The following is a 25,697-nucleotide window of genomic DNA, read 5'->3' as shown; positions in this document are numbered from 1 at the left end:
TTATTCTACATATGTCGTTCACAAAAGAAATTGATAGAAAGGAATATATAGCTTGCTTTTTTAGTTTTTATTTCTTGTACATTATTTCATCTTTGATCATTCCTAGCAATTATCAGGCAAAGATTAAGGCTTCATTATATCAAGCACTACATATTTGTCAAATTCTCTCCAAAAAGTACCTAATAAAATAGGAAAGAAAAGCATTTGAATCTGTATTGGTTCAAATACAGTAGAAGTTTACAGTTGGACAACAAATACAGCCAAATAAAAATGATCTGTAAAGTATATTTCAGATCTTCATGACTGTCAACATGCTTACAAGATATTATGACAAAACAAGACTTCAGTAATCTCGTTCTGAGGTGTCCAAGATTCTAGAGTTTGTAATTCAGGACCTTGTAAGAGACCTTGCATAGTCTTTTTTTCCTTCTATGTCTATCAGAATTTGTTTCCCAGGTGCATGCTATTTTTCAAATGTATATAAATGTTTTTATTTGCAATTTGAAAACATGGGCAAATTATCATATACAAGACACTGGAGATGAAGGGCAGTATTCAAAGCTACCGCCAACTTCCTTTCTAACATTTGAACATAACCTCAAATAAGTGCTATTTTTACTTTAATACCAACATTTCTGTTCGTCTCATGAGTGATTCACAATTCTAGGTGTGTTGAAGCCAGCATGAGTTGACATTTTCAGTAGGCTTGTGTATGCATATTGAAGTAGTCTTATGAACTACTCTACAAATGTTATTTACCATGTGAACTATTTTATACATGCCATGTACATGTGCCTATTAATCTCCATATTTCAGAATGATTGTAAATTCATATCATCTGAAAAAGTACATACATTGCTGAAGTGTGGGTGCTTTCACTCACTCTCTAAGGTTTGCGCTTAAGAACCCACAAGTCAATTGAAACCAACTAAATTCAGCTTCCCTAGGAAAGATCTATGGCCCACTTCACACATAGTGCCAAACCAATGGTTCAGCAGAGTTTCTGGAGCCCCAGTGTGTGAGTGACCCCTACTTCTAGTCTCACGAATGTTATGATGATATCGTGTGTCATATGAACCCACCAATCTTGGCATATCTTGCCCTACTTGCAGCACGGAACCTGACATGCTCTTCACTTCAAATCTAAGTTACAGATGTCAGGTTCCATCAGTGGCGTATCGGGGGGAAACGGTGCCCAGGGCAAGCTCTGGCCCTGAAATGGCGCCCCCCCGCCCCCCCCATACCTGTGAGGGCGCGGCGGCGCCCCCCAGGCAGCAGATCGCCGGCGGTGATTCGGCAGTGGCGGGTCGCCCGCCGAGTGCGGCGTGCGTGCAGCGGCGATTTGGAGGTGGCGGGCGGTGGCGGGTCACTCGCCGAGTGCGGCGGTGGCTGGTGGCGAGCTGTAGTGCGGCCCGAGCGGCGGCGGATCGCCCGCTGAGGAGTGCAGGCAGAGCGACGCCGAGCCTGCCTTCTGGCCCGGTGTCGCTTCCCAAAGGTGCAGGCGCAGTTGGGAAGCGACGCCAGGCCAGAAGGCAGGCTCAGCGTCGCTCTGCCTGCACTCCTTGGCGGGCGATCCACCGCCGCTGCTCGGGCCGCGCTACAGCCCATCGCTGCCAGCCACCAGCCACCGCCGCACTCGGCAGGCGACCCGCCGCCGCCCGCCACTGCCAAATCGCCGCCGCACGCCCGCCGCCACACTCAGCGGGGGGGCAGGGGGAAGGTACTTTTTGGCGCCCCCCCATGTGGCCCGCCGGGGTGGCGCCCAGGGCACGTGCCCTGCCTGCCCCCCCTATCATTACGCCCCTGGGTTCCATGCTTCAGGTAGGGCAGGATATGCTGAGATTGGTGGGTTTACATGACATGCTCAATCTCAGCTTATCGTTCCCAATACTGGATGTAGGGTTCATGTGCGTGCCTGGGAGCTTAGCTGAACTGCTAGTTCACTACTAAAATTAGTAGTGAAGAGTAATTATGATCGCAAACATATAACTGCAGTCAGTTAAATACCAATTGATGCTATCTTGAAGCATGTATCTGTTTTGGAGGGCATGGATTCTGTTGCCTCATAGTTCCATCTGGTGCTTCTCTAGAAATATTTGAGTAGATTCACATAGGAAAGGCTGATTATATGGTTATCTCTCATGCCAATTTCACCACTCACTAGGTCTTCCCATTTGATCATGTCATACTAGTCTAGTGTTACCAGAGTGGTGTGGGATGGAGCCATAAGGGGAACAGTTACCATATTCCTCCTGTAACCTAAATAATAGCCCTTATTCAAGTAGAAATCCTTATTCCAAATCAGTACATACATCCAAGGAAAGACATTTTAGGACTGAGCTGTCATTCAGAGAGGTAGGGAAGGATGCGAATGTTTCTCAGCTCCAAAACAGAGTAGTGGTTTTCTTTGTTGTCAGCAGCTGACAACATGCAATTTTCAGTTTGCACTCATTACAATCAATTAACATATGTAAATAAGCAGAAGCTTTTTCTACGAGTTCTTGCAAGCATTGGTTTTGTCTCGTTATATTCTCTCCTTGGTTATGTGGGAGAACTATGAGTTTTACAGAAATTTTAAAAAAAGAATTAATCAAAAAAAAAGATGGGATATAATAGAAAAATGTCCAAAAAAGAGGTTAAGCTAAGTAAGTTATTTGTGTGTCATTATCGTTTTCCTTTTCCAGGTTTCTCAGGACAAAGGAAATTGCTCTTTTCAGAGAAACCCGACCCCATGTGTCATTCCTCAAGAGAAGGAGAATATTTTTCATACAATATTTGCCTTTTTCACAAAGTCTGGGAGAAAAGTATTGGTAAGAGATCCCATTGCCAACTGCAGTTTGAGCGTGAAAACTATCAGTTGCCACACTTATGGACAAGAACTGCACTTATAGACTCTTCACTGGTTTCTTTTGGGATGTGCCAAAATGTGATTCAGTTTCCGAATCATGGCACAATCCCTTTAAAATCAAGGGCTTACCCAGCCCCTTTAACGCCGAGGAAAGCTGATCCATCCCTGCTTCTACTCCGCTCACTGCTACTTCTGGACTGGCTGCGCTCCCTGCAGCTATCACCATGCACCACTGGCGATCTCCCCCAGCAGCCTGCACATGCTTGCGTCATGCACAGGTTGCTGGTGGAGAGTGCCACTGGTGCACGCTGATAGATGCAGGCCAGGGGGGAGCGCCACTAGTACAGAAGTGGCAGTGAGCGGAGTAGGATCAGGGATGGACTTGCTCTCCTCTGTATTAAAGGGGCTGGGTAAGCCCTTGATTTTAAAGAGATTGTGCCGCGATTCGGAAGCCGAATTGCATTTCGAGCACATCCCTATTTTTCTTTTTTGTTTTCACTCCTTCCTTTGCTTATGTATCTCACAGCATTCTATCTGTCTCCCTTAGGACTGTGAAAGACCAGGAAGGTCCTGCTTAATTATACGCTGTAACTTAAGCTCCTTAGCAAAAGCAGAATCCCGAAGCATAGATGTGTCTATGCTATTGAACACTGAGATACTAAAAAAGGTGAGCATCAGTGCCTGAGTTATGTCTTCACGTGCTACGCTTTGAGCAGATCTCGAAGACAGAAAAATTTAAATATAATGGACCTCATATGCCTCTTCATGGCTTTCACTTTTCAAATTGCTGATCAGTTTTATTTTGATTCTGTATAACATTCGGGCCAAACAAGCAAACACTCCAGTGTCTGCTTAAGCCTTGCAGCTTAGATCCATTCACGTCAATGAGATTTAAGGCTGATTCACACAACCCTTAAATGTTCAACTCTTAAATGGTGAGTACTTGGTTTTTGTCTGGACTGGCATTTATCATTGGTGCACATTATCATGGTCACTAGAGTGATTCTTCCTGCTGCTGCTCAATAGGGATGTGCACGGAACCGTGGTGGGGTGGTTCGAAGGCGGTGGGGGTGCAGAGCGGGGTAGGGTGCACTTACCCCTCCTGCCGCTTTCCCCCCACCGGCATCCTTTGTTTAGAGAGCTAATCAGGGTGACAGCGTACTTTCCTGCTGCCCTGCTTTTCCTGCTGTACTTTCCTTTCGTTGGCCGGATATGGTCAGGAGTGGCACATGCGTGCTCAGGCACATCAGGGACTTCCGGCCATATCCAGCAAACGGGAGCAACGGGGCGGCAGGGAGGTACGCTGCCGCCCTGATTAGCTTTCTAAACAAAGGACACCAGTGAGGAGAAAGCGGCGGGAGAGGTAAGTGCACCCTCCCTGGCTCTTAAAGTTGCACCACTGCTGCCTTCAAACCAGCGGAAGCGCCGGTTCCGTGTACATCCCTGCTTCTCAACACACTTTTGGCTTCTTTCTGGTACAGTATTGAAAGTTTGTTCCTGCATTGGTTCTTCACTTGAAACAGAGCTGCCATAAAATGTTGTCTTGAACAGAAAATAAGAGCTCAAGAGTTAAGTGAATCAGGAACATTATGAAGTTGCCTTATACTGAGTCAGGCTGTTGATCCATCTAGGTCAGTTTTGTCTACTGTACTGACCATCAGACCAGGAGAGCTGGTCTTGTGGTAGCAAGCATGAATTGTCCCCTTTGCTATGCAGCGTCTGCCCTGGTTTGCATTTGAATAGGAGACTACATGTGTGAGCACTATAAGATCTTTCCCTTAGGGGATGGGGCTGCTCTGTGAGGAGCCTCTGCATGCCTGCATGCAGAAGATTCAAGTTCTCTCCCTGGCATCTACAAAATAAGGCTGAGACAGACTCCTGCCTGCAACCTTGGAGAAGCCACTGCCAGTCTGTGTATATAATACTGAGCTAGATAGATCAATGGTCTGACGTGGTATAAGGCAGCTTCCTATGTTCCCATGTTCCTATTTTCCTACAAGGCTGTGGTTTTCCAGGACTTCTTTTCCACCCTACCTGAAGATCATAGAATATTAGAGGCCATGGAGATCGTCTTGTCAGTTCCGTGCTCAGTGCAGAAGTTTAACTCTGGTGCTTAACACTGAAGTGCATGTGTGCTTAGTTTGATCTTTGAAGCCTATGTTGGGAGCAGTGGCATGAACAGTGATTTGTGTTATCCTAAACAGAATGGATCCAACCAGCTATGCCCTCTCTAGAGCAGGGCTTCACAACGTCAGCTTGTTGGAGTACAACTCCCATCATCCCTTACTATTAGCTACTGGGAGTTGTAGTCCAACAACAGCTAGAAGGTCAAAGTTGCACAGCCCTGCTCTAGAGGAGCCCTCTTGGCCTTGATTCTTTAAAAATAAAAATAAAAACTCACAAAAACCCATTGTGTACCGGGTCAAACCAAGTGTATTGTGGGGTTACATCATCACAGATGACATAATTATTGCCAGGGGACATTAGTCTGTCAGGTCCAGCCCCCAGCACAATGCCACCCAGTGTCTCTCTGCACTAGCGCAAGGTCCCTTGCATCATCAGCACAGCCAATATATAGGTTCAGGCCACGAAAATGAATTTTTCTTGCTTATGCCTTTAGCTGGCCAATGGAGAAATTATGCTTCCAAATAAGAAGTTGCTTTCTCAGTTGTCTCTTTGCTCCTGCACTACCTCATAAACAGTTGTGTATTATGAGACTAAGTCACGATACTGTGAGTCTCTGATCTAACTCCAGCAAAGAGCATATGATACAATTTTACTTTACAAGAACAAACAATGACTTTAAAAGGCAACTGACTGGACCATTTATGTTGAAGCTTTTTGTAAGAAACCAATACAATTCACTCTTACAAGAAAAAACCTATATTTAGGTTTTTACAGAGTGTTATGTCTGGATTTATTCTAATAAGTATTATTTTATCAGATACTGCACACAAGTGCATTTTAATAATTGCTTCTAAATATGTCTTCCTGATTACTTGGAAACCATAAGATCGAGATTTTGCTTTGGTGTTGGTGTTTGGTAGTATATTATATTCTTCTAGTTGCACAAATTTTCATCCAGATCATAGCCAAGTTTGATAATAAAAACAGTGCTACTGCAAATCAAATTTTATTTATTCATTCATTCATTAAAGGTATACATGGCCCCAAACGTCTGTCTCTGGGCGGTTTACAGCAACATAAAACAAATTGAAACCAAAATCAAAACCTTAAAACATTTTAAAACCACAAGTCTAGTTAAAAAGCTTGGGTGAATAAATGTGTCTTTAGAGACTTTTTAAAAGGTTGTCAGAGATGGGGATGTTCTTATTTCAGCACAACAGAGAAGGCCCATCCCTGTGTAGACTCCAAATGAGCTGGTGGTGATTGGATGAACCTCTCTGGATTACCTCAGTGGGTGACGGGGCTCATAGTGAAGAAGATGTTCTCTTAAATACTCTTCATGGGGATACGTTGGATTTAAATTTGGAATATTGCCTCATAGGCTTTGTATTTTATTTGAGGCTGTAACAGCCAGCCAGTGGTTAAAGACTTTTGAAAGCTGTGCATTTGGCAGTATTTATTAACCTTTTCTTCTTCTTCTCCTTCTCCTTCTCCTTCTCCTCCTCCTCCTCCAATCCTTAGGACAGTTCATCAGTCATTCAATTTGTAACGAGGGCAAAGGTGATGGTGGACACAACTATCCAGACAGTAGAAATACCCAATGGTAATTCAGAAGATGCAACAGTAAGTCAATAAGCCTGAGGAGCCAGGGTCGATTGTGTTGCTCATATGGAATGCATTAGGGGATCCTGTACTGCATGAGGAATTTGTGGTCAGGCTCCAGCTTAGCCTACAAAAATGAATGAGCATGCCTCTCTTTGAATCCACCAGCAGTGCGGTGGCCTTGCAATCCTCCTGTGGTTTTGCTTGCTGTGATAAGCCTTGTCCCTGTAGCAAATGATGTTATGCAGAATGCTTTAGCACATGTTGTCCTGCAGCTAGCCCAACTTGTAAAGACCCTGGTTGTACCTTTTGCTAAGCAATGAGCTTGGGTTCCCACTGTGAAGCTGAACCCTGCTGTAATCTAACACAGGTTTTTTGAAATCCAGAAGGTTTACCCCCTTTAGGAAGATCATGAAATACTTAATACTTTTAATAACATTTGAGGGTCAAAGAAAATAGGTGAAAGGATACAGTATTTGGGGTGAAAGACTCTCCTTTCTTGTCCCTTTGGGGGGGGGGGATCCAGATGCTGTAGCTTATATTGCACTTGTTTAATGCATCTTATATTTAGCAGGGGAACAGCAATTAGCCCTATCCACCCCTAACACAGCATCCCTCCAGTGGCTGTTGCTGGTGTCTGTCTTATGTTTATTTTTAGATTGTGAGCCATTTGGGGATAGGGATCCATCTTATCTATACTATTAATTCTCCAAGACGGGCCATGCGTGGGGATGTGGTAGAAAGGAGGCGATTGGCTGACAGAGTTTGCAAGCAGAAGCATCTGACTGGGCAGTGGGGATTCCCTATGCAGATGAGGAGGAGCCTGTGATGGTTTAGGTCAGTTGGAATGCAATTGTTACTGGTCGGAAGATGTTCTTTATTGTAGAGGAGAGGAATATATATATATATATATATATATATATATATATATATATATAAAAGGATAGCAGGCATATATATATATATAAAAGGATAGCAGGCAGGGGTCTGCAAAAAGACAGGTCATGAGGGAGGAAAGAGCCCCTTCAGGAGAAGGAGGCTGCCGTTGTGTGAATTAGATGAGGAAACAAGATGAACAAAATCTGTTAACTCAGGGAGGGAGGGAGGGAGGGAGAGAAAAAACATGAAGGGAGGGGGAAGAAAAAGTGGGGAAGAGCGAGTGGAGGAGAGAGAAAGAGAGAAAAAGAAGGACGGGGGAAGAGTGACAGAAGGAAGGGCAAAGGGCGGGCCTGAGCCTGTCAGCCTGAGGGGAATGAGCGGCCATGGCAGCACTAGCAGTAAGGAAGGGCCGAGTCAACCACTGCTGCTGTTTGGGGCTACGGAGGTCATTGTCTGTGGGAGGCAGGCTGGCAAGGAATGGGCCTGGGCCTATCAGCGGCCTCAGGGGAACGAGCGGCCATGGTGGTGGCAGCAGCGATGAATGGCCTGGTCAACCACTGCTGCTGCTTCTGGGGGGAGGAGCAGGAGCAGGTCTCAGGTGAGGGTGGGGAGGTCTCTGGGGATAGGGGGCTGCGGCTTGGCCAATAGGCGCCAGCAATGCTGCAGCCACGACCAAGAAGGGTGAGGGGGATGGAAGCAACAGGATGTGGGAGGAGCAGGAGTGCAACTCAGGTGAGGTTGGGGAGATCTCTGAGGTGAGGGGAGCAATCAAGTACTAACGTGCAGATGCTCTAGAGTGTGCAAGAGTTCCAGCATTGAAGCGGAGAGAAATAATAGCGGCGGTCAGGATGCAGAGGTGGATTGCCGGCAGGCGAAGCCCCTCTGGCCAGAAGAGGTGGGTGGACAGTGGGCGAAGCCCCACAGGCCAGGAAGAGGAGGCGGTGGCCTGGAGTAATAATGGCGGCAGCGAGGAGGTGGGCAGACGACGGACAAAGCCCTACCAGCCCACCTGAGGGAGCGAGCAAACGCACTGAGTGGGGGGAGAGCGAGTGAGCTGCGGGGGGATGCCACAGGCTCAGTGCACAACTGTACAGATACTCTGTGCGGGATCAGCTAGTTTATTTATTATTTCTCTATGTAAACCGCTTTGGAAACTTTGTTGAAAAGCGGTATATAAATATTTGTTGTTGTTAATGTATATGCTCTTATTGTTCAGCTATAGAAGCCCTGAATCCTAGTTGTAAAGAGAAGGCCCAATTATCCCAAAGATGAGTAATTGTATTTGGAAATGGCATGTTTTAAAGCCCTATACGGTCTAGATCTAGGAATGAGGATTCCTTGGGAATTAGGGTTGCCAGCCCTCCAGGACTGGCCTGTAGCCTCCAGGAATTGGCATCACTCTTTTGGTGACAATTGAAAGTGACCCTGAAGATTTTAATGGCTTGACAATGTGAAAAGTGTGTGTGTGTGTGTGTGTGTGTGTGTGTGTGTGTGTGTGTGTGTGCATGTGCGCACGCGTGCACGTGTGCATGTAAATCTCCATTAATAGCTTCAGTCAATGCTGGCAACCTTACTTAGGAGCCATCTTCTCCTGTGTGCTTGCATGAAATGAGTGTATGAAGCTCCTTATACTGAAAAACTAGCTACCAGTCACTCCCCTCTTTCTGACTGGCAGTAGGTCTCATTTTCATGCAGGGGTCCCAGTCCTTCTACTTGAGATCCTCTTAACTGGAGGTTAATCATGGGGCCTTTAGCATGCAAAGCATGTTCTCCAGGACTGAGCTGTATCCCTTTCTCATGAACTGAGGCTCTGACTCAAATCTTCTAAGTGTCAGAGGTAAGGCTGGCTGGCAACTAGAAAGTGTAGGGCCTTTTGAGTCGTGGGGCCTGTGCTTCATAATGGCTTACGCAATGGTCTACTTCTCATGACTGTTAGAAAAATGGCAAAGCTTTTCTGTCATGGTCGGCTTTTAAAATGTCTGGCTCGGTTTTCTCTCTCTCTTAAATTCTTCATACTGTTGCTGCTGTTTGTGATACAACCTTGCAATCTTGCTCAGGTCTGGAATAACATTTTGAAAAATGGAATATAAAAAATAACTTCCATCACAAATCTTGATCCTGATAGTAAGGGCCTAACTAAACATTATATCCAAATACATAAAATACAACCACAATGGACATTTAAAACAAACAAATAAGCAAACAGTAAGCCACTTGTTGAATCTTCTGGACATGGTTGAAGGTTTCATCATAGTTATCAGGCACATAGACTCAACATTCCTTTCCTATCAGGACACAGACACCTCCCTTGGAGGCCATGACATAATCCAGATCCAGGCGGTTCTGGAGAGTCATTTGTCTGATCTTCCTTTGTTCCCAGGCCAGAGAAAGCAAGGATTCGCCTCTCTCATTGTCCAATACTTCCACTACAGACTGGAGCCTAATAACTTTTCCTCCAAATGTAGCTACCCCTATTGGAGGGAGAAATGACCATCCCATAGCAGCTGATACTGTCAGAGGACTCCTGCTATCCACTATGTCCTTAGCTGTATGCAGGTCCCGTCTATTTTGGATCTCTCCCTTGGGAATTTGAGCTCTTACTCTGATGGCGGGCCATAGCTGGGGCACGTAATATCTTCCGTTCCAGTGGTGGGGGGTGCAAGGCTCTGTAGGCTCAATTATAATACACATAGTAGTGGCCTGCTAGGGCCAAACACCCTTTCTTGCAGGTCTTGATGTACAGTGCTGTTTGATGTAGGGATGTGCACAGAACCGGCTGGCCCGGTTCGGGTCCAGACCAGACTCAAACCTGACCGGACCAGTTCAGTCCGGCACCCCCTCAAACCCACCCACCCCTGGTCCGGTCGGGGGTGGTTTGCAATTTTTTTAAATGCTTAAAAATTTCTCTCTCTCGACCTTATTGATCCTCGAGGTGGCGGGGGGTCCGCAGAGATCCCCCTCCAACCCACCGGCCTCCGTTATAACCCCTTCTGGTTCTTCGGCCCGTTCAGGTCTCCATAGTTTGGCGTGGCAGCCATTTTGAACGCCACCACACATGTGCAAATGGCCTCTGCGAGGCCTAGCATGACCCAGGGCCTCGCAGAGGTCATTTGTGCACGTGTGGCAGCATTCAAAATGGCTGCTGCGCCGAGCTCCGCAGGCCCGAGTGGGCTGAAAAAGCGGCCGGACAAGCTGGAGGGGGTGATAACGGAGGCCGGCGGGGGAGAGGGAACCTCCGTGGACCCCACACCCCTCCACCATGAGGATTGATAAAGTCAAGAGAGAAAATTTTAAAAATGTTTTAAAACCCCGCCCCCACACCCCCAAAAAACAGTCAAGGTGGGGGTTTCAGTCCAGGGCCAGACCAAATGGGGGGGGGTGGTTGGTCTGGCCCCAAACGATGAACCGAACCGGCTCAACGTCAAGCTGGTTTGCACATCCCTAGTTTGATGGTGATGCCCTGAAATAGAATAGTTTGAGGGATTTATATCGTGCACATAGGAGCCATTTATGGTAGCCCCATGTTTCATGAAAGTAACTTCACATGTGTTGCTTCCCAATTGTGGACTGGTTCCATTGCACTGGAAACAGAACTCTCCTTCCTTGGGCACAATATACAGGAACAAGTTGATCTCTGCCTGTCTATCTGCCCAAGTGAGGTTCCTCCTATTCCCCCAAGTAGCATAATCATGATCTGATAGCTCAGTGGCATTCAATGGGATGGTAACCATGTGCAGACCTCCCAGAGCATGGATGGACATGTGGTGACACACCCAGCAATTTGTCTTATTTAGGGCCTTGGCTATTTTGTAGGATAGTTTGATGACCACATTTCCTCTGTAGATTGTGAGTGCACAAACAGCAGCACTAGACAGTCCCAGTATCACCAGGATCTTTTTCCTGGTGGCGCAGTGGTAAAACTGCCGCCCTGTAACCAGAAGGTTACAAGTTCGATCCTGACCAGGGGCTCAAGGTTGACTCAGCCTTCCATCCTTCCGAGGTCGGTAAAATGAGTACCCAGAATGTTGGGGGCAATATGCTAAATCATTGTAAACCGCTTAGAGAGCTCCGGCTATAGAGCGGTATATAAATGTAAGTGCTGTTGCTATTGCTATGTTGGAGTTTACTCTAGCCACACAGTTGCCAGTTCTTCTTCTGGTCTGTATTCTTCTGGATAGGGGTGGGCACATTTCAGCTGTGGGATCCGTGAGTCCAGGTACTCTTTCCTTCACACTGGACTGCTTTTTGGGTCATTAACAACACATAGAAAGGACGCATCCACCTTGGGGCCAGACCATTTCTTGTGTTTGAATTTCCTCACCAAGACCCAGTCTCCAGGCTGCAAGGAATCTCAGTAGTATGTGATCCTCTTTCACCTGTGAGTGGAGAGAATAATAATATTTATTTATTTATTTATTTATTTATTTACACAGTCAGACAGGTGTTATTGACTGGTTTGTTTTATCCAGACATCGAGACCTTCCCAAGGACCTAGGATGGCTGAATTTTATTATCAATGTTGTTGCTGTTGTTATAGATATCATCGCAGAATATAGGCTGTTCCCAGTAAAGCTGCTTTTTGTAATTGGCTGATGGTGATTTCTGTGGCCCCTATGGTGTTGAGGTGCTCTTCAAGGTCTTTTGGAACTGCACCCAGGGCGCCAATGACCACTGGGATTATTTGGGTCTTTTTCTGCCACAGCCTTTCAATTTCAATTTGTAGATCTTTGTATTTTGTGATCTTTTTCTATTTCTTTTTCTTCTATTCTGCTATCCCCTGGTATTGCTATGTCGATTATTTTCACTTGTTTTTCTTTCTTCTCGACAACATGTATTGTGTATTGTGTGGCAGATGTTGGTCTGTTTGTAGTCGGAAGTCCCATAATATTTTTACATCTTCATTTTCTACCACTTTTTCAATTTTATGGTCCCACCAATTTTTGGCTACAGGTAGCTTGTATTTTTTGCAGATGTTCCAGTGTATCATCCCTGCTACCTTGTCATGCCTTTGTTTGTAGTCAGTCTGTGTGATCTTTTTACAACAGCTGATTAGGTGGTCCACTGTTTCATCTGCTTCTTTACAAAGGCGGCACTTGCTGTTTGTGGTTGATTTTTCGACTTTTGCTCTTATTGCATTTGTTCTTAGTGCCTGTTCTTGTGCAGCCAGTATTAAACCCTCTGTTTCTTTCTTCAAGTTGCCATTCTTAAGCCATTGCCAGGTCTTGGTGATGTCTGATTTTCCACTTATATTGTGCAAATATTGACCATGCAGGGGCTTATTTCTCCATTTTTCTGCTCGGTTCTTGACTTGTTCTTTCTTGTAGGCCTGCTTTGTTTCATTGGTGTTGAATAGTTTCGTGTTCTTGACCATTTGAAGTGCATCTTCTTCACTGTCCTTGATATATTCTTCAAGGCCTCTTTTATCCTCCTCTACTGTTTGATGGACTTGCAGCATTCCTCTTCCACCTGAGCTGCGAGGGATGTATATCCTATCTACATCACTGCGGGGGTGCAGAGCATGATTGATGGTCATGATTTTCCTGGTCTTACGATCCAGCGTCTCTAGCTCAGCCTGGGTCCAGTCTATTATCCCTGCAGTGTATCTGATAACAGGTATAGCCCAGGTGTTTATGGCTGGTATGGTGTTCCCGCCATTGAGTTTGGACTTGAGAATTATTCTAACTCTCCTGGTATATTCACTTCCAATTTTTCTTTTAACTTCAGTGTGTGCGATGTTATCAGCCTGGAGAATGCCCAAGTATTTGTAAAGTTCTTCCTCTTCCAGGTTCTTGATCTTGCTTCCATTGGGCAGTTCTATTTCTTCTGTTTTTCTTATTTTCCCTCTGTTCATTATTAATGCAGCACACTTGTCTAGTCCAAACTCCATTGCTATATCGCTACTGAATATACGGACAGTGTTTAGCAGTGATTCAATTTCTGACTGGGACTTTGCATACAACTTCAGATCGTCCATGTACAGCAGATGGTTGATTTTACTTGATGTTTTAGATGTTTGGTATCCGAGGCCTGTTTTGTTTAGTATTTGTGAAAGTGGGGTCATGGCGATTACAAACAACAGAGGGGATAGTGAGTCCCCTTGGAAAATGCCTCTTCTAATGCTAACCTATCCAAGTGTCTCGCCATTGATTGTTAACTGTGTACTCCACATGCTCATTGCTTTTTAAAATAAATATCTGAATGTTTTTGCTGACACCAGTTGTTTCTAAACATTTTAGTATCCATGTGTGAGGCAATGAATCGAAGGCTTTCTTGTAGTCAATCCATGCAACATTTAGATTGGTTTTTCTTCTCTCGCAGTTTTCTAAAATCATTTTGTCAATCAGCAGCTGGTCTTTTGTGCCTCTGGTGTTCGGGCAATTTCCTTTCTGTTCAACTGGAAGCTGTTTGTTAGTTAATAAGTGTTGCATCACTTCATCTGCTATTATTCCAGTTAATAATTTGAACATGGTTGGCAGGCAGGTTATTGGTCTATAATTACTTGGAACTGCACCTTTTGCTGGGTCTTTCATGATGAGATGAGTTTTCCCAGTTGTTAGCCATTGTTCAATATCACCTCCTTGCAAAATGTGATTGAACTGTTTTGATAGTTGTTTATGGAGGCTTGTTAGGTGTTTAAGGCAAAAGCCATGCAGTTCATCGTCGCCTGGCGCAGTCCAATTTTTAATTTTCTTTGCTCTTTCACTTATTAATTCTGGTGTTATGATTAGATCTTGCATTTGTTGGTTACATTTTGTGACCTCTTTCATCCAGCCTGCTTTTTTATTAGAATCTATTGGATTAATTTCCCCCAGAATTGCACTGTTTCTTCTTTATTTGGTGTTTCTAGGTTTCTTGCAGTTTCTCCTTCTATGCTTTGGTAGAAACGTTTCTGATTCGACTGGAATTGGAGATTCTGCCTGTGTTGTGTAATTCTGGCTTCATACCTGCTAATCTTCTTTGACACTGCTGTTATTTGCTGCTTTATTATTTCCAGGACTTCTCTAATTTTCCTTGAATCTAGGTGGTATTTTTGGATCAGATACTGTTTGGTGTTTTCATTCTTCAGCTTCTTGTCTTTCATATCTTTCAATTTACTAGCATCTGATCTAAGCCTGGAGATTTTATTTTCTAATCGAATCTTCCATTTAGGTAATGTACTGCTTTCTGTTTTTACAGGTCCACTGATCTTATATCCGAGTTCTTGTGTTGTTATTGTTGCTGCACTGTACGTTAGTTGGTTTGTTTCTTGCAATTTCTTGGTTGTTATCTCTGCAAGTGCAGCATTGACATCTTTTAATACCTGAGCGAGTTGTTTTTTGGCAACTGTTTTTAGAGCTGGAAGTCGAACCCTGGTGGTTGTTTGGTTCATGTGCTTAGTTATTTTTTGCTTTAGTTCTTGTTGCTTTTCTGTTAAACAGCATTTGGGTTTTTGAGGTGAAGGCAAAGGGGTGGTTGCCTGGTTTTGATTTTGAAACAGTTTAGTAACAGTGGCATCCTCTATTTCCAACACCTCCTCCACCTGCGCCTGAGCAACTTCTTGAATTGGTGGTAATTCTTCTTCCATATCTTGAGCCTGTGTTGCTCTTTGCAGTTCTTCCAGCTCATCTTCTGTGAATACTTTATTTCTTATTATGTATCTTCTCTGGTCTGCTAGCCTTTGTTCTGTTATTTCTGTATCTGGATGCTTCTCTTTCCAAATTTGGTACATTCTTTTTAAATAACCTCTTCTAGTTGGACTAGACTTGTAATAGCAGATCATTATTTCCTTGTTGGCATTTTTCGTATATTTTTTTTTGGTTAAGCAACGTTACTTCCAGTAACCTTGCAGTCTCCAGCCCTGGTTGCTCAACTGAAGATCCTGAGTCCTGTTGCCCACTTGCCACCAGATGTCCAGGGACTATAGCACCTGGTGCAGTCCTTGTTGACCTGGGCGACAACCGATCCGGTGTAGATTTATTAAAGTTACGTCTCATCATATTGTTGATGGGAGAGGCACTCTTTGTCGGGCTCCTCTGGTGAGACCTGTCCGGTATGGTTGGACCTCTGGCATAGCTCTCACCTTCCTCAGAGCACACAAGCCCCACAACCACGCCAAGGTAGTGCCTCACTGGGGGTTGTTGTTGTTGTTGTTTCTTGTAATGATAAGCCTCTCCACTCACAGGTGAAAGAGGATCACATACTATCGAGATTCCTTGCAGCCTGGAGACTTATTGTTATTGTTATTAGTTAAATTCACACAGTAGCTTACTATATCTTGGTCCAGCTGGACCAGGTTGTCCTGTACTATGGACCGCTTTACCGTGGATTCAATTCCCACCCTTAGTGTCCTTCCTATCTCACGATACATCAGGCCATGTTTCCTAGTAGGAGTGTTTCTGAGAGAAAGGAGCACATAGGGCAGGGCATCTGGTCAGGGCACGCCAGTATCCTGGACAGTCATAGCCAGCCTGGTTTTCAGGTCCAAGTTCCTTCTTTCCACATAGGACTGACAGATGCACTGGGCCTCAATGTTGGTGGAGGGAGCAAACCAAAATTTTGTTAAACACAATCCCCCCTTTGTTCATGTGGGACCCCGGGTGTGCCATATGAACAAAATGCTGTACTAGGGCACATGGGGCCACAGAATGGCTATCAGGATGGTACCAGGTGGCACCTGGGGCAGAAATACAGCCATAGTGTTCCCAGAGTTGGTGTTCCCCGAGGGAATTGGCCCACTGTAGGGAGGACTGTTCATAAGGAGAGGGGGAGCTCTAGGAACTGAGCAGCCAATATTACTTGGGCCGGAGGGCCCTTAAGGGCTGCAGAACTAGTTGCTTGGTCTGCATGCTAGTTTCCTTTTGCAACAGGAAATTAGAGAAGGTGTGAGCATGACAGTGTACAACAGCAAGTGCAGAAGGGAGCAGCAGGAGTTTAGCAACTTGAGGTTCATGAGAGATGGGTGTACCTGAGGAGGTAAGAAAACCCTACTCCCTGCAAAGTACCCCAAACAAGTGGCAGATCACAAAGGCATACACTGTACGCTGTTGATTTAGTTCCAGAGGCCAGAGTGCAGATGCGTGTCCAGCTCAGCTGGTTGTGCATTAGAAAGGGCTGGGAGGACAAAAGTTTCAAGATCAGCAAACTCAGTGACAAGAGCATAACCTGGACACAGCCTGGCTGCTGGATTTTGAAGGCAGGATCCATCTACAAACAGTACTTCATCTGCATTAACCAGGAATTGAGCGATAAGGCCCGGACAAGGGGAGAGATGCTACTTGGACTTCTTGAGCTCAGAGTGAATCAATGACCAGCTGAATTCCTCCATCGCCTCAGCTGGGAGTGGGTATCAAGAAATAAATGGGAAGGGTTTGCCAGGTTCGACTGCAGTCTTCACAGACATGGCAGTTCACAGCTTTTCTGCCTCATAGGGGCGTGAAAGCCCACAAAGAGGCTGGTGCACATTGCAGCACCTCTGGTTGGCCACCCGGGGCTTCAACAAGGCGCTCCTCCATTGCTAATGCCATAATGAGCTGTGGGGCCGAATCAGTGGGGATATCCACATACACTCCATCTCGAGTGCAATAAATGGTAGCTCTTAATTTGCATAGCAGATCCCTTCCCAATAGGTTTACAAGAGTGGTGTCACTTAACAAAAAAGCATGATAGCAAGTAAGGAGACCCACTTACATAGAAGTGGGGTGTGAGGCTGGATGGGGTATCACTACACCACCCATTCCCACAGCATTTACAACTTGTCCAGATGGAGCCAGGGCAGCCACGTCCTCCATGTGCTGGGTGGACTGGGTTGCACCTGTATCCACTAACAGTGGCATTTTTCCCTTCCTCTGTTTCACATGATACAAAGGGACCAGGATGGTCAACAGTAAGCAAAGCAGCAGACAAAGTATCATTGTTGCAGTTGTTACACAAAACTCCTTTCCTGACCTGCAGGTCCTGAATATTGTTGAGTTTGAAGATGGTGGCTGCCTCATTGTCGGAAAGGGTTGGACTCTGGGTAAGGATGAGGCGCTGGGCGATTGGGATAGCCTGCTTACCAGTGTCCCAGTTTGCAGTAATGGCAGGTGTTGGTCCTTGGGTAGAGTAGCACCCCATTCCTCTGCATGGAGTCAAGTCATAGGGAATGTCCTGGAGATAAGTTTGGGGTGATAAGCAGCTGCCTTATTGATTTGATGGAGATCTCATAGAACTCTACAGTCAATTTCTGTTCCCTTCTGGTTGACGTTCCCTGTGGCATGTAGACAGCAGCTAGGTCTGGATGTAAGGCCTTACACAAAGCTGTTGGGGTGACACTCTTTAATGGCAGGGGGGTTAACTGTTCTTCCTCACTTCTGCTTTCTTCGCCAAGTGCCGTGATGGCAGTGGACGATATTGGACGGTGGTCAGAAGCTGTCTCATAAGACTTAGTCTTAGCACGGGTCGCTGAATCAGGACCCTCTCGGGATTGGGTGTCTGTGACAGCCATGGCTTTCTGCTGTGATTTGGCAGGAAGGGCCAGTAGCGGTGGCAGAGGTGGAAATGATCCTCCTAACAAATCAGACTAGGTCATATTTGTGGAGCATGCTGGGGCGGGAGAGAGGGATCCAGAGATGCATTAAGATATCTCAGTCAGAACTGTCTTCCTTTGGAAATTGCAGTCAAGGACCCACTTAGAAACGTATTCAACTGACCTTCACCCCTAATTGCAAGACATATAAACTACAGGTGTGTCACCCAAAGGGCGCTGACCTGAACCTCTCATCTCTACTAACCTGGACCTAGGTGCCTTTTCCTGAGACAGATGGGCTGGAATGAGTTTAAAATGCAGGGTGTTCCCTGCCCAGAGACACAAGAGGTGAGGGAGACAAAGTAGTGGTCTGCCACCCCAACTACCTACCCTGAGTAGAGATGGACCCTTTTTCTACATTTCACTGTTCACTCCAGCCACATTCTCAACCCACTGAGGCACACCAGCATGGATATCCCCACTTTGCATCTGGGACACTTACGGACATAGTGAGGCTCATGGGAGGCTTGGGGCATCATGAGATAACTAGGGTTGTGTTTTTCCCCCTTCTGTTTTGTTTTTGGCCCGAATCCGAAACACCCCCGTTTTGTTCTTTGTTCGAAATCAGCCAATCCAAAACACTCCATTTTTGTTCTTTGTTCGAAATTGCGAAATCCGAATTCGAAACGTTTTGGATTTTGAAAAATGGCCCGGGGGGAACTAGGGGGTGGGGGTGGTAGTGCCCAATGGGTGGAAACTACCACCCAAATTTCAGAGGAATTGGGCAAAGGGCTGATTTTTGGTGAATTTTTGAAGTATAGGATTTTTCCCATAGGGAAGAATGGAGGTTTCAGCAAAAGGCACCCTCGCTCTGGGCCACCCCAGCATCCCACAAGTGCACTTATGGGGCTGCTGAAACCTCCATTCTTCCCTATGGAGAAAAGCCTTAAAGCCACTTGTGGGGTGCTGGGATGGCCCAGAGTGAATGGTGGTCTAGTGCAAAGAGGGTGCCAACCACCCCTATAGGTTGCTAAGCCATGGGGTACTGGGTTTTGTTGTTTCTGAAGTGTTCTGAGTGTAGATTCTTTGGTAGCATACAAGATTTTCAATGACAAACCATGAATCCACTCTCATCTGCTAACCTTAAAGACGCATAAACTTCAAAAATCACTTAAAAATCAGCCCTTTTGCCCAATTCCTTTCAAATAATTCTGATAGCTTCCTTGCCCACCCTAGGAACTACCACCCACCACACTCCACTCTAGGACACCCCTTTCCCCCCGAAGTGAAGCTATACATTTTCTGCAGTCCTAATTATTCCCTATGAGGAATTCAAAAATACTTTTAAAATTCACCAATAATCGGAGGAGTGTCCAACTGCCTTGGGGTTTTGTGGGTGGTAGGCACCCCTGGTTGTCTACCACCCACACCACCTTTGTGCCCCTAGGTGCTCCACAATAGGGGATATGGGCTGGTTCTGGTCCCATTATACTCTGTAAGAAAAATAATTAAAAATATTTCAAATATTCATAAAAAATCGTAGGACTGTCTGATTGCTTCAGGGTTTGGGTGGTTGTTGGCACCCATGGGTGCTCCACAATAAGGAATAATAGGCTGGTTCGAGTCCCATTATACCCTATGAGAAAAAATAAAAATAATTTTCAAAAATTCAGAAAAAAAATTGTACGAGTGTCCGATTGCTTTGGGGTTTGGGTGGCAGGTACCCCTGGGTGCCAGCTACTATCCTACCAATTTTTGGATGTCCGAACCGGTTTGAACCAGTTCGAACCGAACCACCCCCAGTTGGGTTCAAATTCAAACCTGCAGCTTGAGCCTGATGGCTGGTTCGGTTCGAACCTTCGAACCACCCTGGTTCCAATTTGAACCGGTTCAAATTCGAACCAGTTCACACATCCCTACTGTTTTGTGCACAAAACATTTTGTATCTGAAATGAAACGCACATCCCTAGAGATAACCACACGGGTAGCCCTGTTCAACAGTTTATTCAGACACATGTGTGCTGGGACACACCAAACAACCTAGTGCTGCAGGTAGCCCTGGGCGACACGGGATGGACATAAAGGGAAATTCACACTTACACATTCATTCTGCCCACCCTTTCCCCGCTTTCCTGGGTGTTCTAATTTTGAACCAGCTCTCACCTGCTAATGGCCCAGACCAGCTTGGTCAGATTGCTTGAGGTTGGACCCTCCATGAATGGCAAAAATGGTGTTTACCACTGAATGGCATGTCCCTTTAGAGTTCTGGTGCATTCTGGCACCAAATTGATGGCGAAATTCCAGAAATTCTGGGTTTGTTTAATGAGCAGAGGCCCTGACCATCCATCAGGTTCAAACTTTTATTGATCACAACATGCTAGGTGTCTCTTTCCAAGAGAACACACTCAAACCTTTGTCAAGAGTCTTATACTGTTTACATACAGGCTATAGGTTTGAGTACAGAGCCTATCAGAGGCCAAAGTTTCATGGTATACACCAATTATACTAGTACAAGCAAAATAAAGCTTAGCCGTTGGTAGACAAGGTGAACCAAATTACAAAGCAGAAACCACCAATAATGCACCAATCGGCTTTAACTGTGCTTATGCCTAGTAAGGCAGGGCAAGCTATGATCAACAGGTGTTTATCTCTGCTCAGGTGGGACAGAGTATTGTTTCCAAGAAAATGGGCCCTTGTAATGGCAGGATGCAGAAACATGTGATCTTTAGGGCTTATGTAGGTAACACAACTAGGTGAAAGGGAATAGTGGGATTTTCATTCAAGCCGCAAAAAGTAAAAGTTGGAGTGCAATGTGTAGTAGTGACCGGGAAAGAATTACATATATGCAGGCACACACACACACACCCTGCTGTTTCTCTATCCTCTCCCATTTCTTAAACAATCAAGAAATGGCCACTGGGGATTTGTTTATATGTGTTTTCTTGCAACAGTTAAGCCTAGCTGTGCTGCCTTGTCCACTTCCCTTCCAGGTTTTGCCTCTTATACAACATGCCCACAGTCCAGTAAGCCTCTTTTAAATGCTGAGGAGTATAAAAAAGCAGCTTGTGTGTGTGTGGACACATGGGTGGGGTTATGTGGAAAAGCTAACTCTGTATGCAGATCTGGCTTCACTGGATTAGCTATCAAGCAAGCATCTATGCTGGATGTTAATTTAAAATCATTTCCAACCTTTCTCATATTGGCTGGCACACCAATCCTAAATACATTGCTTGAAAGTAAATTCCAGTGCTTTCTGCGGAACATGCTTCCAAGCAAATGTGGTTGGGATCACAGCCTAAAACAATTTGGCTGCCTTGCTGAATGCATCCTAGGGGTTCAAAGCCACAATTCTAATTACCCTAAATGAAACCAGGAATAGAAGTATCCCCAAAGCTGCAACACCTCAAATGTGATTATATTTGTACTTCAGGTTGGCCAGAATTCATCACAACATTGAATACTGAATAATGAGGGCTGGCCCAACAAGCAACACGGCTTTTTGTAGCAATCTTCTTAGAGGCAGCAGTGAAACAGTGCACAATCAGACAGGTTGCCCCCCAAGATCTCTTGCACTGTTGCAGGTGATTTAGGAGTGCAATTTTTGAATCACATGCAACTGTATATAGCCTAAGAGTTTCACCCACTGTTTCCTCAGTGATGTGGCAAAAGAATGCTGCAAAGGCGCAGTTCCCAACAATGCAATACAAAATCTCTTAGGCCAACCCTATCACAAGGCATAGCCCAATCTGTCAGCTGAACAGCCTGACACTTTCCCTCTGCCATTCCGAATTTCCAGCGTAATTTTCTGTTCTCCATCTTGGTGCTGGTAAACTGTTAGATAGAGTCTAGAAATGTAATTTAGCTAAATGGTAAACATTTTGAACATTGAAGCTCTGTTGCCAGATTTCTAACCATCTACTGCATAAGCACTCCCTGTAGTTGTTGTTCTTCTCCTCCTTCTTCTCTGAATATTTATATACTGCTCTTCAACCAAAGTTCTCAAAGTGGTTTACATAGAAAAATAAATAATCCATAAATAAGATGTCCTCCTGACCCCAAAGGGCTCACAGTCTAAAAAAGAAACATAGGGCAGATACCAGCACCAGCCACTGGAGGGATGCTGTGCTGGGGTTGGATGGGGCCAGTTCCTCTCCCCTTGCTAAATATAAGAGATAAAGGTAAAGTGTGCCATTGAGTCGGTGTCGACCACAGAGCCCGTTGGTTGTCTTTGATAGAAGAGACCCAACGCTTTAAAAGGTGTCTCCTTGCTCAGTTAGCAGGGTGATAGGGTTCTTCCAGAGTTTACAGTTAGTCACCAAGCTATAAAGCCAATCTAATGCGTTTGCAGCATCATTTCAGTTGCTAAAGACATGATTCTTATATTGCTTCCTATATTCTAAAAGGGAGGTACATGCAATCCATAGTGTTGGGGCCATTACTGAAATGGCTTTGCTCCTTACTACTGAAGCCTTCTATTCTGTAAATAGCAATAGCACTTAAATGGCATGGGCTTTGCCAGGGTTTGGTTGCTTCCCATGACATTCCAATACTTTCTGAAGGGAAGCAATCATGTGGGTTGGACCAGCAACTGGCGATTACTTCCAAAACTAGAATTGCCATCTAGGGTGGTACAATGCTGGCTTGAGAGGTAACCATGCTGCCAACCTAACAATGTGATCATTGACTTTTTAATATTAGTAGAAGAAATTGGAAAGTAACTATAGTACAGTGGTACCCATGATATTAAGGGAAATGCACGGATTGGGCCTTAATATCTTTGGATGAGGGATTCTTGAGCAAGTCCCAGGTCCCAACTCAAGAAGGGCTTTTAAAGTCAAAGCCAGCACTTTGAATTGAACCTGGAAGATTATTGGTAGCTATCTTTTCCCAGTTATTAAGTTTGGATTATGTTGGCTCCAGGATTTAGGGGATGTGTAGTGCATAAGTCTAGATCCCTCTGGTTACTGAATGTATGTATGTATGTATGTATTTTTAATTAATTAATTAATTAAAATATTTATACCCCACCCACTTCTGCTCGGGGTGGCTCATAACATTAATAAAATAGATACAATGTAAAATAGAAGATTAATAAAATTAATAAAGTCAAAGTTCAAAGTTTAATACAGTCTATGACTAGCACAACAAAGGAATAGAATAGAACATATAACACAGTGAATTAATATACATGCATTTCTTTTGCAATGTGATACATCAGACTGGGGAGGCATTACATGGATAGATCTAATAGTACCTATTATATTACTGTAAAGGATTAGGAAATTCTTCAGGATGATGTACACAGTATAAGGGGGATGTTTCCATTAATGCTTTACAAATGCCTTTTTTTCTCCTGCCCAAAGTGGATTTTTAGCACTCTGTGTTATAGCTAGCTATTACCATTTCATCTTGTATCATAGAAAAAGAAATATAATCTCTAATCAGAAGGCTGCCTCTGCACTAGCTGAAAAGCAGCATGTTGGACATAATTTAGTTTTGAAATATCAGTTTGTAATCTCATTCTTTCCTAATATGAATGTTAGTTTTTAATCTCCTTTCATGCAATATCCATATGTCTCCTGGCTTCTCTGATCTGGTATGCTTTGTGTTGGGTCATACTCAGGCGGCGGGGAGACATGTGGTTTGGCTCAAAATATTCATTCGTTTCTCCCCCAGTGGAATGCTGTAGGGAATCATACATATTGCAAACCACAGTTATTAATACATAACAAATTTTTTTGGTCCACTCTGCTCCCTCCCCATCCTTTTGAAGCCTTCCCCTTGTCAATTTTTCTTTTTACTTTAATGCTCTATCATATCAGTTTATCTGCCTCTAAAAAACACCACCCCTCCTAGCTGAAATGATTTATTAGCACTGAAAGCTCTGTTTGTTTGCTTCAGATGCTTTATAACATTAATTCCTTTAAGTCCAGTTTCAGAGTATGAGGTCTTAATGAAGACTTATGAGCTGTGTAGGATTAATGGAGGTGATTCTGGGTTTTTCACTCTACTTAATTCATTGGGAGTCTTAATAGTCTTCCAGCTAAGTACTGCTAATGCCACAAACTATAATGAAAAGCAATATTGCAAAACAGGTTGCATTAGAACCTCAAGCTACTACCCTAACAACTCATTATGGATTTGTTATGTCCAGTGTTCTCTCTAATTTTTTTCATCTATGTGCGGAATGAGTTTTGTTCTGGGCTGCAGTACCGAAGCAGTGTGTGTGTGCATGTGCATTCAGAGTGGGGCCTTCCTGATTCAACCTGAGTGGGATCTAAAATTAATTGAGTGGACATCCAGAAACTTGTGAGCGGGTGCACATGCGCATGCCTTACAGAGAACACTGGTTATGTCCATTCATGTGGATAGAAATGGGCTGCCCAGAAAAATAACAGTGGTTCCTATCCAGACTAGTGTTGCACTTGTGCAGAGGTAGGCAACCCTGGCTCTCCGGCAGTTGCTGAACTACAGCTCCCATCATTCTCAAGCCACGATAAATTGTGGCTGGGAATGATAGGGGTTGTAGTTCAGCAGCAGCTGGAGAGCTAATATTGCCAACCCCTGCATTAGTACAACTAGAGAACTTGTAGGCACTTAAGAAGTTTGCAGAGTTGCACAAAGTTACACAAAGTTGCAGTGTTCTGTAATGTTGTGCAACTGCAGGACACATACAAGGTTGTGTAATGTGTTGTACAAAGCACTGGGCAATCTGTTGTGCGATGCACTGTGAAATATGACTAGCACAAATATTAGTCTGCAACAGGTGTTCCTTTCTTTGCACCACATCATTGCGCTATGCTGTTACGCTAGTAGGTGCTAGATAGTTGTGCTATGCTGTCATGCATTATTCTAGTGCAACACTAGTCTGGATATAGGCCACTTTGCCAAGCAACAACTTGAAATGTCAGTCAGGCCACATTCGCCCATATGGACCTGCCAAGGCCTTCCGCTCACCTTCTCAGGCCCTCCTCATGGCCCCACCACTAACAGAGATCCGGTTGGCGCAGACTAGAGACCGGGCCTTTTCAGTCCTGGCCCCTCGGCTTTGGAACACCCTCCCTGAAGAATTTCACCATGTTCCCTCCCTCAGTGTTTAAAAAACAACAACTAAAAACACATCTTTTAAAAGAGGCTTTTTAATGTTCTATCTTTGGTTATATCTGGTAGGTTCTTTAGTTTTTATAATTCTCAATTTTTAGCTTTTAAAGTGACTTTTAATTTGAAACAGCAGTGGTAATTCTGATTGTGGTTTTAGCCTGGACTTTTAACTTGTTTACTTAATTTGGTTAATTTTAATAGTTTCAAATTGTTAAATAGTTTTAAATTTAAATTGTATCTATTTTACTGCCATAAGCCGCCCTGAGCAGTAGTGTCCTAGAGGGGTGGGGCATAAATATTTTAAATGAATGAATGAATAAAACATAGCCAGGCTGGTCCTGCCTGAGACAGAGGCACAAGCTGCCACCAAACAGCCAACACTTATGCTTGGGGACCTGAAGACCGTTTATTGAAGCCCTTGTTTTAAGGCAGAGTCTTTAGTGTTAACCTCAGTTGCTGGATCCATTTGCAAGACCATATGCATGTGGACCTATATGTAAAAGGTGACTACAAACACCACTGCACGCATTAGCCACACTCAGCACGTACGTGCACACACACACACACACACACACACAGAGGGGTTTTACTCATAATATCCTGATTATAATACAGGACTAGTAGAAAGTAACAGTAGTCCATGTGTGCTGCACTACA

General features: G+C 44.6%; 1 protein-coding gene across 7 annotated transcripts in view; it reads left to right on the top strand.

Moving 5' to 3' along the window:
* ITGA9 (integrin subunit alpha 9) overlaps positions 1-25,697 on the top strand; it is a 391,432-nt gene that overhangs the window by 331,970 nt on the left and 33,765 nt on the right. For all 7 annotated transcript variants that reach the window (XR_008309811.1, XR_008309810.1, XM_053261579.1 and 4 more), the window contains 3 exons: positions 2,685-2,810; positions 3,396-3,515; positions 6,497-6,598. Coding sequence is in view for 5 of the 7 variants with exons in the window: in XM_053261579.1 (XP_053117554.1) it covers positions 2,685-2,810; positions 3,396-3,515; positions 6,497-6,598 (348 nt within the window). In the remaining 2 variants the exon portion in view is untranslated. The remainder of the gene's footprint in view (positions 1-2,684; positions 2,811-3,395; positions 3,516-6,496; positions 6,599-25,697) is intronic.

This window comes from Hemicordylus capensis, chromosome 6 (assembly GCF_027244095.1).
Source record: "Hemicordylus capensis ecotype Gifberg chromosome 6, rHemCap1.1.pri, whole genome shotgun sequence".
Taxonomy (NCBI): domain Eukaryota; kingdom Metazoa; phylum Chordata; class Lepidosauria; order Squamata; family Cordylidae; genus Hemicordylus; species Hemicordylus capensis.
The sequence above is the reverse complement of the archived record's forward strand: the minus strand, read 5'-3'. Positions and strand labels throughout refer to the sequence as shown.